The following is a 12,468-nucleotide window of genomic DNA, read 5'->3' as shown; positions in this document are numbered from 1 at the left end:
GGGGGAATCGCAGGGGCATCGTGATTGCTAATTTGCTCCTAAGACAATCATATCTGCTTCGCAGAAGAATTTATATTAAAGATAGGTTTGATAATAAATAATGCACATTGTCATGGGCCAGTTATTATGCATAAGCGACCCTAAGTAAGCGATAGGCGTTACACGAAAGTTCCATGTTGGACGTAGTTTTATCTGAAAAGTAGGCCCTACTGTTTTATCCGACAGTCTCTATGGTAACAGTGCCTCTTGGCCAATCACAATCAAGAAAAAAATTGTCGGACGGAAATGTTGATAAGACCATGGACCTATTAGGTCCGTGATAAAACGCTTTCCAGATATTATTGTTACTACGGGGCTGCATTTTAGAAATGATCACATGAACATAAATAGAGATAACAGAATTAATTCAGAAATAAATTTTATAAATATAGCACAAAAATATAGGGATAAAGATAAAAAAAGGAATAGGCCAACTATTATAAGCGAAAGTTATAAATGAAATAAATAAAACCCCACACCAAAACACTAAAGGCTGCCACACTAAAATTATAATTAATGTTAATATTATCATTAACATCATCATCATCATCTTCATCATTATCATTATCATCATCATCATCATCATCATCATTATCATCGTCATCATCATCATCATCATTGTTATTATTATGAATATTATTCATTTATTCGTTATTATTTTTATGGGGCGGGGACAAGAACTTTTGTCCCAACTCTCTGTGGAACGTGGAACCGTTATACCGTGCCAAAGGGGTCTCTCGAGCTAGCTACGTAAGTAACTACGTGTTCTATGTCCTACATAATGAATTTGCTTTGCGGCATAATAACCGAGAAAACGAAACATGGCGGAAGACGGACCAAAACCTGTCGACATTGACACGAGTCGTTTAGACTCCAAGAGACAAACTCTTGACGATGCTTACGCTGCTCCTGCCAATTTTCCATTGAAATAGATGTCTGTAATCCTCAAACACATGGTATAGGGAACAAAAGATACACAGATTATGAAGTCAGGATGACGGTAAGTAGCACTGGACTGCGGTGGCCAGGCAGTGTTCCCATTTTCAATTTCAGTGCAGTGCAGTGTCCCGTGAGTTCGAATTGAGCTGTGTTGCTTTGAACCCATCAAAAGAGGCGTGATCCACGGAGTCGAAGTGAAGTGATGGTTCTGCATGCATGCAGTTGTTGCTGTGTCCTGTGTGGCAGCCAGCTGGTGTCTGTTGATGATAATGAAATTATACTTACACATGACTTACGATTTAGATCTACAACATGTTGTAGGCCTACTCTCAGTTAACACCTCTTTCTTTAACCAATTATCAATATGGAATTTTATTATTTGTAAATGCTCAAAAATGGCCAAAAACCTTATTCTCAGCTGTGAGTGTGAAAAAACAGGTGCAAAATGAGATATGAGAGAATTTTTTAGATGTATCGTGATTCCAAGGTCACACTTTTTTATGAAACGATCCCAATGTAATTTTATTAGATCGTGATACCAGCCAAACCCTTGTCCTTGACCTACAATACCGGTACATGTACTTTGTAATTTCTAGCAAATTTGACTTTGGGATCTTGCCTTCCGTCTGGTACTTACTGTATGAGTTTGATAAATTTGTGAACTGTGAGATTTTTTTTATTGAAAATCAACCTCATGATAATTTTTAGAAAGTGGGCAAATTATGGTCGCTCCATAATTTGTGCATGATCGTTTTGCAATATGGAAGACTGTCTCCTATGACGGAGATTATCGCCAATATCACCAGACTGACCAGAGACTTTTGTATTTTAGAATGTGTGTATTATATCCAATTATCCAGTTACTTTGGATATTCTTTTGTTTATATTTTCTGCAAAAGGATTACCTTGATGGCAAATAGAAATGTGATACTGATAAGCAGATTCCTCATAAAAATTACCCCTTTTCACTGTGACTGTCTACTTTAAAAATTCATCGTCAACTTTTTTTCATTTGGATTTTTGTTGTCGCCCACACACAAAACAAATGGGCTTCTGACCTCAGTGAGACAAACTTTTGGTTGGAAAGATTACATTTTTGTGGGTGTTTTTGTTCTTCAAATAGTATATAATGGGGTGTCCAAACTTCGCAGACTTAAAAAATGTTTCAGGCTTAACTTTGTTCAAAAGATATTCACAATTTATACAAAACCAATTCAAGAAATAGTTACCACCATGACGGCAAGACCGTAAACTATAAAATCATTGACGAAATTGTGAAGTAGGTCAAGGGGCTTTGCTGGTATCGCTATCTCAAAATTCTATTCTGATCGATAAATGTGCGCTGTATTGAAAAAACTTTCTGAAAAAGTGTGACCTAACTTCGCGGACCAAAGTTTTTGTGGGGATTTAAACAAAAACTCAAGCTCAAAAGGTAAGATATTTATATCAGATTGACAACAAAATGCTATAGAATCATGCAGTACCACATTGAACTCACATTTTTGATGATATCTGTTTGCAAAATGATGATATCGTGATGCTTGTTGACAATTTCAGATTTCTTCGGAATGGGCGCTAACATAGACAAGTTTGTCAATATTTTCATGAATACTGAACTCATCTTAATGAAACTTAAGACAAAGGGTTAATATTAGGTCGCTTTTCACGTTGATGTCAGATTTTAAGGATATTGGCTAGTTTTTGAGATACATGTAATGACCGTCTGCGAAGTATGGACACACGCAAAGTTTGGACTCACTGCCATATGGTACTCTCTGTCCCGCCTGCAAAAAAGCAGGGTTAGCCGGCTTATTGCGGTGCTAAGAGATGCAGAGTGAAACGAAACCGGGCTAAGGAAAAGTGGGGCTAAGCATGAGCCAGTCACAGAAGTCGAAGTTGCACGTTAATCATGCTCAGACGCTCTGGGTGGAAAAATCATCATTATTCATGAGCATCCGCGATCTTATGGGGTTAAGGTGTTGTTTACCCCGGCTAAGCAAATAGTATGGGGTTGAGATTGGAAAAATTACATGGGGGCTCAGGGGAAATTTGACCCCAAAATGCCCTACAGAGCCCTCAAAAATTAAAAAAGAGCCCCTCAAATTCACATAGGGTCCGATGTAAAATTTAATAAAATGTGGCAAATTTGGTCGAGTGAACTCAAAAGTAGCCCCAGAATTTTTTTTTTCCTCCTGGTAATACGGGATGAAACTAAACAGAGATAGTATGGGGTTAAGGATAGTCCGGGGTTAAGGATAGTATGGGGTTAAGGAAAAGCAGTGTGAAAAGCTTTTTAAGAGTAGAACACTTATGGCGAAAATTAATTTTGGTTTGCCATGCTTTTCATTTGAAGAATAACGAGCATGTATGTAGATGATATAAGAAAAATCTCTGGCTCTGTGGAGAGTAAGCATTCGTTAGTGAATGTTTTTTTACTCTCTAGGAGCCTCCTGGCTAGCCTAGAGGAATCTGTAATGATATTTTTATCATTTGTATTGTCATCATGGAGCCTAAACAAGGGGGCTATAGACCTGTGTGTCGAACATTGTCAACAATGACAGATTTCCCTCAAAAATCCACATCTATCACATACATTTTCGAAAAAAGAGAATTAATCCTGTTTTTTCACCTAATAATGATGCGTATAAAGGGATAAATTGAAAATTTAGGCAAACTGAGAGGTTTCTTTATACTTGACTGATCACTTTCTTGCAACTCCAAAATCTTCCCACTTTGCATAATACAATGGGCTTAACCTTTGACTCGGTTTGTGATGATATATCAACGACGGCCTACGCTATGAGGTGCTGTTTGTGGAACACTTTATAGACAAATTATTATTCAACATATTTATTTACATGATTATTTACAACTGAAATCTGTAATTAGTCTGGCCCAGAATCTTACAATTTTTTTCATCATTATTTTCTTAATGACCATAGACGAATCTACCAGTCTTCAAGCAAAAAGAATCAACGGTACGGCGGAGATACAGTGACTTTGAGTTTCTCAAGCAAGAGTTAGAACGAGATAGTAAAGTAAGTTTGTACTCTGAAATAATTCTATAAAACAATGTATTTGTAATATCCTGAAAGTTTGTCCATCTATTGGTAGTGTCTGACATCATTAGACTATCAACAAATCATTCCACTTGAGTACCACCTACTTAAAAAGAAAACAATTGTAATACCCCAATTTGGAAATGTTTACACTGCATGTAGATGAAAGTAGTCATGAAGAGCACATGGACTTAAATACATATAGCTAGGAGGTTTGATTTGAAAAGATTTGTTTCCTTTCTAACTAGTTTCCTTTTTATCTGTCTGAATACCTGGACACAATCACTTTACATTACAACTTGAACAATGTTTTTTTTTTTTAGATTGTTGTTCCACCGTTACCAGGCAAAGCTCTTGGTAAACAACTTCCATTTCTAAAGAAAGGAGACGGTATATTTGAGGACGACTTCATCGAGGACCGGAGGCAAGGTTTAGAGGATTTTATTAATAAGTAAGTGCTGTTGAAATATAGCGACATTAAGCCCGAGTCAAACCGGGTGGTACGCCAGCGACCGCCTGATGATGGCGGTCACCGGTGTAAATTTGTCAAGACCAATGAACCGACGTAATGAAAAAATACAAAAGAAATTTGGTGTCACCAAAGGCTGAGAATATCCACCACTTTAAGACATATATTTCCTAATTTAGACCTTTATAACAAAACTTTAGCATGATGCTATAGTTCTGAACTTTTAATCAACCAAGTAGAGCTATGAAAATAATGGCACGAAGCAGGATTTCTCAATTTTCTTGCTCGAATTTATTGGCTCGTATCTTGGAAATCTCGTTGCGTGCAGCTATTTGTTCTGTTTGCGAGCAAGGAATGTAGAGGATGTAAGCACTCTGCGGCATTTGCGATCTACATGTAGTTCAGTGTTTGCGATCCAGGCAAACAGAACTAAATATCTGCGCACATGCACAAGGATGATGACCACACTGGCCGTTAAATTCAAGTAGAAAATTGAGAAATTTTGCTTCGTGCTATAATTTTCGTAGCTCTGCTTGGTTGATTAAGGTTCGGCAATATTACCGGTTTATTATCATGTGAAACTTTTGATATACTGTAAACGCTGTTATTTTCGCAGGATTAATTTTTCGCGCTTGGTGGCTTCAAAACATATTCGCCTGTTCTTGAATTCACGCTGCACACTCCATAATCAGAAAGTCATTTCCTTCTTCTTCCCCATCTGTGAATGGTCTTGATTAACATTTCAGCGACGAAATTGTATTTTCTGATCATAATTCTACCTCTAAAGTGGCGTAATTCAGCATTGTTTGGATCCAATCATGAGCTTTTGTGACATTTAGTGCAACTTTTTTTGTGGGGTGGACATCAGGGAAGGCAAAACGGAGGCACTGCTGGCTTATTAGTATAGACGGCCGAGCACCCGGGGGATAACTGTTACGGCTATTCAAAGTGCATGGGATCAATCAACAAACCTGGGTGATCGACCAGATGTCTTCTTAAAAACGAAATAGATCTAAACACTCACCAATCAAACAGCAAAAGCAATTTATATTTCAACTAAAATCATGATTTAAATACCGATCTGTGACTGTTAAAAAAATGATCGCATTGCTTCGGAACAAATTCCGCGATGCATATGATTTTAGAGCTAATGCTCCTTAGGTCAAATTATGCAATCTCTTTGACAAAACGATCCATGCAATTAAACCATGGTTCAAAACTTGCATTATAATAGATGCTCATAAATGTGCGCTCGCCGATCTTGCTGCGAAATCCGCGTAAAATTTCCACTTTTACAGTATAGGCCTAAAGTGGTTGATGATTCATAATCTGTGGTGACACTGAAATGACTGAATTTCTTATGTTTTTGTTTATTTTAGCATCAAAAGTAAGCCCAAACCTATTGAATAACGGACTATGATTACAGTATTTAAAATCTACAAAATTAATTTTCCCCAAAATATGATATGAATGTAATGAAGTGAATCTACACCAGCATATTCAAATTTTGATAGTACCATTTTCGATTTTCAAGTTGTGGTTAACATAATGGCAGAGTTACCATAATTGTTGAAGTTCCAGGGCCTGTTTTATATACTCTTTTTCAGTAACTCATGATTTTTGTTCCTCACTAGGCCTGCGCTAAAAATGGTCCGCACCAAGCATTAAAGATTGCTTTCAGTTACTACAGCAGAGCTGCGCTACTTTTACAATCGTACGTTAAAAAACTTGGGCACACTGGCCAAAATTTTACAACTTAGTACTGGACTGGTCTGGATCAGCGAGTTACTGAAATAGGTAGATAAAACCATAAGATAAAGGTACCTTTGGCATTAGTGACCGACCATGGAAACTTTCATTGTGATTGGCTACTCAGCCCTGTTAGTGGTTGCCATGATGAAACCAAAACCAAAGTTGTAAGTCCTTGTAAAACTGTCCCTGGTATGGAATGGACCCCCTGATCCATGTGATTCATTTAACCCACTATAAGCCTCATTCGTGTTCATTGAATGCATACTTGAACATTCATATTTAAAGTCGGAAGTTGCAGCTATCCTGTCATTAAATCATTGAAACGTTTTGTCCCTTGCAGGATTGCGGGACATCCGCTTGCCCAGAATGAGAAGATCCTTCACATGTTTCTACAAGACAAGGTGCTGGACAAGAAGTATGTACCAGGCAAAGTCAGGAATACGTAACCCCCAACCATGTGCACGATACAAATACACAGGCCCAAACAATTACTCCACCTGTATGAATTACTTGTACAAGAAACCTTCAAGAATTTGATTGGACTCTGACTTTATACCTCAGTCACATTTGCTCTACGGCGGCCTTATGGCGAGTCGAAAATGGGCGTTTTAACATTTTTGTACCAGCTACATACAGATGGTTTGAATAAAACAGCGAGTTGAAAATGGCTGTTTTAACATTATTTGTACCAGCTACATACAGATGGTTTGAATAAAACTGCTATTGTCGACTCGCTGTATGGCTGCCGTGGGGGAAATGCGACTGCTGCATTAGGTTTTTAGAGTTGCGATTGATTGCAACTCTAAAAATCATGCGCAACTTGATTTTCAACCAATCAACAGTGCGCATTTGGGACTAGCGATTGATTTTTTTGACTTGCGTTTAAACGTAACTCTTTCTGCAACAGACCCCAGATGATGACCCCAACCATCTTTTCGGCTTGCGTTGGTTATGTTTCTCTCGCTATCTTACTTTTTAGTATCGACTGATTAAATTGCATTTGATTGGGGATATTCGGGATCCTTCATAAATGATATATTTGCTCATGTAAATATAGGAGGGGTTACAGTATTATACAGGCGCGTATCCAGCATCAGATCCTACAAAGCATTTCATCTGCCCAGTTGTCTGCGGACAATAGTGACTCTATTATGGTTTTGCATGGGCCCATACATTTATTTGTCATAGTTGATGCTGAATACGCTAGTGTTATACCCAGTGAAGTGTTTCAAATTAAAAGGCCTATAAACCTAGTCATGAGGCCTGCCTATTTGCAAAATAAATACAAGTAGTCTCTGGACATTCATATCTGCTCTTATGCCTGGAATACAGAACAAAGTTGTATTAAACCCAGGTACTAGATATTTCATTAATTGCACTTCAAAATATTTGATTAGCCACTTTTTGACAGTTCATCTGTGTATGTATATTATGTTGATAGCACTTATAATTTTTTTGCAATGCCGAATCTGGTCTCATGACAATTTAATATTCCAGTGGGAAATATGCAGATAAAGTCGGACATTATATAACCTAATCCTAACCCTCTCCCTACATCCAGGGGCCCTGTTGCAGAAAGAGTTGCAATCAATCGCAACTCTAAAAATCATGTGCAACTTGATTTTCAACCAATCAACAGCGCGCATATGGGACTTGCGATTAAACGCAACTCTTTCTGCAACGAACCCCTGATCACATACACCATACCACCACCCTATTAATCTCTAACCCTAAGTTTGTATCCAGTTGTATTACTATTTATCTGATCTAATTGCCACTTGGTCAAACTATCCTTTCATCTAGTGATCTGGGCCGCCCTCTTACAAAGAATTACGATTAATCCAATCAACCACAGCTATGGAAAGCCAACAATGTCAACATCTAAAATACATGTTTGTTTAGAATATTTTCCAGATATGATGTATATGTATACTCGTATATTCTTAACTTTTGTTGAAAAATTCACTATGATTCTCTTTGTTTACAAACGACATTGTGCAAATTTCCTGAAGAAAAAATGACGACATTGATTAATTTCCAAATACTTGAGGTTGATCGGATCAATCATAACTCTTTGTAAGACGGGACCCTGGTCTTCTACCTTTGACTACTTATTTTGCTCTTGAAAAAAATTGAAGTTTTATTTATGTACAGTTCTTTTAATCATACAGATTATTAAAGTGGTTTTACTGTAAGTGGAAATTTTTACAGCCTAACTGGAAATAAGAAAAATCATGGTAAATCGCTAAATGGCAATTAGACAAAATGGTTAGATCAGTTGTTGTAGACCAACTAGGATTAAACCATGGCGGGACGAGACTTGGATATTAGACCTAACAGGTCCCAAAAGCGAATATGGAAACAAAATTACAATTTACCAGACACTTGTCTTAAAAAAAGAGAGGAAGGCTTGAGTAACTGTATCCTCTAATTGTCTGAGAAACTGAGAATATTTTTATTATATAATTTCATCTTCAACCAATGTAAATGCCAACCCAGCACTGCACATTTTTTCATTAGATTTGAATTCACACACCAAATTTCTTTTTTTTAATACTCTGAGTGCACACCCAGACCAAGTTTCTAGATTTTTTTTTCTTTTTACTGTAGTGTATTTATTAATGTAATTTGATTTGTTCTATTATAATCATTTGTCAATGGTGAAATAGAGAAGAAACTTATTTTTGTACAAAAGCACTTGCATCAGCTAGCTGGAATTCTTTTGCCTCTAATTCAAGCACTCACTTGTTGATGTAAGCAGTGTGATGTACAAATACGAATGGTTGTTAACAATGTATAAAAAAAAGATGATTATGCATAATAGTGTTTATATATCAGTGTGAAATGATTATGATTATGAAATGTGTTATTTTTCTCTAAGAATGTATAGTTTGTGTGTTGTGTTCGGTATATCATGATTAATGTACGTCTTCAAATTCTGGGTTTATTTTTTTGTGGAACTAACGTGTATGGTCACTTTCTCAAGACGTGTATTTTTTTTTTGCATGTAAATGTATACTTTGTATTAAAGGGATGGTCTGGGCGGAAAATATTTACATCTAAATAAATAAGAGTAAAATTCACAGAGCAAAATGCTGAAAATTTCATCAAAATCAGATAACAAGGAACAAAGTTATTGAATTTTAAAGTTTCTCAATATTTTGTGAAAAAGGTTATATGCACATTGTTGTGAATATTCATTAGGTGGGCTGATGATGTCACATCTCCACTTTCCTTTTTCTTATGTTACGTTACATGATTGTTTCACTTTTTCTGTAAATGTGAAAATGACGTGTCCTCATTATGCTGAAATAAGTTGCGGCCATAAATAACTAATGCACTTTAATCAGTTGTCAATCCAATTGTTTTAGTTTTTGGTAGAAAATGTTTTTAATAAATCAAATTTCCTACAAAAAGCAAGTGGGGATATGACATCAGCCCACCTAGTGAATATTTATATAATATTGACTGGCCTTGAGGGAGATACCAAATATATTTCCAAAACTAGTCTCATATTGCCCCGAGTCGCAGACGAGGGCAATATGGGTCTAGTGAGGGAAATATTTTTGGTATCTCCCGAAAGTAACGCCAGTCAATATTATTATTATTACCTGTTACCTCTTTCTGGTACATTAAATTAACATATTGATAGATTATATAACTAAATTGTTGGACTTACCTTGGTCAAACCTCTAGTGTCAATTCTGCACTTTACCATTATGACGTACTTACAAGTGCTCGGATCCAGCGTTGTCTTTATTATGACGTATATTGTTGGTGCGCGGATCCTTATGAAGCGTATCTCTATACGCATCCACAAATGCGCTGGGGATTGATGAGCTCGGAATACGGATATTATGGACCGCTAATTATTGTATGTAGGTGTAGTAGGAAAATTACTCTTCGGGGAGGAGGGGTGTACGATTATGGTCACTCGTCATTCAGCTGATCGCTGACCGAGCCATTGAGACGTAGTTTATGTTGAGTTAATCAGTTAGACAGACAAAATACGCGTTTATATCATGTCTCTAAAATGCCTCATTCAGGTAATAATCATGAAGACATGCCTAGAATTGTTTCACTGCAATAATGCAAATCCTTAAAATTCAATAACTTTGTTATTTGTTATTTGTTATCCAATTTTGATGAAATTTTCAGCATTTTGCTCTGTGAATTTTACTCTTATTTATAAAGATATATTTCCATCCTGGTGGGTGTTTCATAAAGCTGTTCGTAAGATAAGAGCGACTTTAAGAACGACTGGTGAACCTTTCTTAAGCGCTAAACCATCGCCAATGGTGTATACCATTTACCAAGAGAAAGGATCACCAGTCGTTCTTAAAGTCGCTCTTATCTTACGAACAGCTTTATGAAACGGCCCCCCGGACCATCCCTTTAAGTACATGCGATGGATCACATGACATTGATTTTGACTTGATATCGATATCGGCAGCAGTAACAAGAAGGTTTACGATGGATTGCAAATAAAAAACATGGAATTCGACATAGAAAAGGCAAAAAACATCAGTTTTGCATAAACTGGTCTAAAATTTTCTTTGACTTTGACTTAATGCAAGACTTTCTGTAATCTGTAAATATTCACAGTGATCTTCAAACACCATCATTATTCCGTCTTTTAAAATTTTTATTCATGAAAGTATGCTTGGTCAATATTTTAGTACATGTACTGCCCAGCAGTGAGATTTCAAATTAATGCCTATAATTAATTTGACCAATCAGGGATCGAGAACCCTCACTTGTGGTATATACATGTATTGTGAACCACTCCCCTTTAGATTTGAGGGGTATGTGTGATATTGAAATGAATATGAATTAGACATCGTAGAATGATAATAGTACATGTACATTATTTGTTTTATATCCCTGTACCTGCTGCTTTCATTTAGTTCACTTTCAGAAAAAAAAAAAACATTGTAGAATATTATACAGTTTTGGTTTCTACGTTGCCTTTGTATTTAAGAAACTCTGCTATTCTAGTATTTATCCTCATATTAGTGCTATCTATACATTGCCTTTTATAATGATCTGAATTGGTAATATTGAATGGAATTTAGGGTTAAAAAGATGTAGCAGACGTAATATGAATTTTTTTTATCAAACATGTTTTATTATGAAAATATTGAAATCTTGACTCGTGTACTCCTGCCATTTGAAGATACATGTACTTGCACATGTAATTGGGGTTATTGCAAGTCAGCCATATATCAATTCTGTATGAATTGCGAATAAAGAATTGTATTAGGAGTTCAGCTCATTCATGTAACCTTCACGCAAATTTGCTTTTTAAAATGAAATATTGACAGACGTGTTTATCAAAATTATTGAATGAACAATAGCCCCTTTTAAGTTTTGTACCTCTGCGTCTGTTGACAATCTTGTAATAAATAAAATCTTGTACATGTTTGTATGCGAACTTCTTTGGTGATATTGTTAAATAGGACGTGTTACTCAAATTTATGTTTGTCTTTTCAGTTAAAAACGTTATTCGTGGAATACTTGAAAGTTTGCATACATGTAGTCGTAAGTAAAATTGAGTAAATTCTGTTAAATTCTGTTAATTAAATCTTTAACCTGCCATTGTATGCTTATTTAGATTAGTCAGTTTGCATATGTATGAAGAGAAAGGAGAGAGAGGAAGAACGAGAAAGAATGAGGTAGAGAGAGGGGGAAGGGGAGAGAGATTGGGTTAGGTTAGGGGGTGGGGGAGTAGAATAAGAACAGGGGGATTGTTGACTGAGAGAAAAAGATGATCAAATTACTTGATTAAGAGCTTTAATAAAATGTCTTTTGAAAAAAGGGCATTTGCTTAACTTGGACTTCTACAGTACATTCCAGAAAAAAAAAGGAAACTGGGATTCCCACATCTTTTTCCTTCAAAGTTAATTAATCATACGTCATTTTCATCATCGTACAATTTAATTATTCATCTACATTTTGACGCCTTGTGTGCGAAGAACACTTCATGTATTAATGAGCAAGACAAGTTTGAAATTTTAAAGTCTACATCAGGTTGTGCAGAAAAATTGCACAAGATTAGTTCGTGATACAACCGTGCTTATTTGACGATTGTCTCAGCATTTCTTATGTATTTAAGTTTCTCTTGCTGATCCCTGAAGCAAAGAGTGATCCAGATTAACGTGAATTTCTGCGCAAATCGTTTCAAATAGGCCTCAATATTCATTGTTTGTA

General features: G+C 36.2%; 1 protein-coding gene across 1 annotated transcript; it reads left to right on the top strand.

The window, feature by feature from the left end:
* Window positions 1-811: 811 nt before the first annotated feature.
* Window positions 812-10,372, top strand: LOC121414120 (sorting nexin-12-like). Its single transcript, XM_041607185.1, is given in 5 exon segments — window positions 812-959; window positions 962-1,039; window positions 3,921-4,016; window positions 4,361-4,488; window positions 6,599-10,372. Coding segments are annotated over 5 exon segments (507 nt in total). The 5' UTR covers window positions 812-860; the 3' UTR covers window positions 6,705-10,372.
* The last annotated feature ends 2,096 nt before the right edge of the window (window positions 10,373-12,468 follow it).

The sequence above is a fragment of the Lytechinus variegatus genome, chromosome 4, assembly GCF_018143015.1.
Source record: "Lytechinus variegatus isolate NC3 chromosome 4, Lvar_3.0, whole genome shotgun sequence".
NCBI classification, from domain to species: Eukaryota; Metazoa; Echinodermata; class Echinoidea; order Temnopleuroida; family Toxopneustidae; genus Lytechinus; species Lytechinus variegatus.
This window is presented reverse-complemented; position numbering and strand designations above follow the sequence as displayed.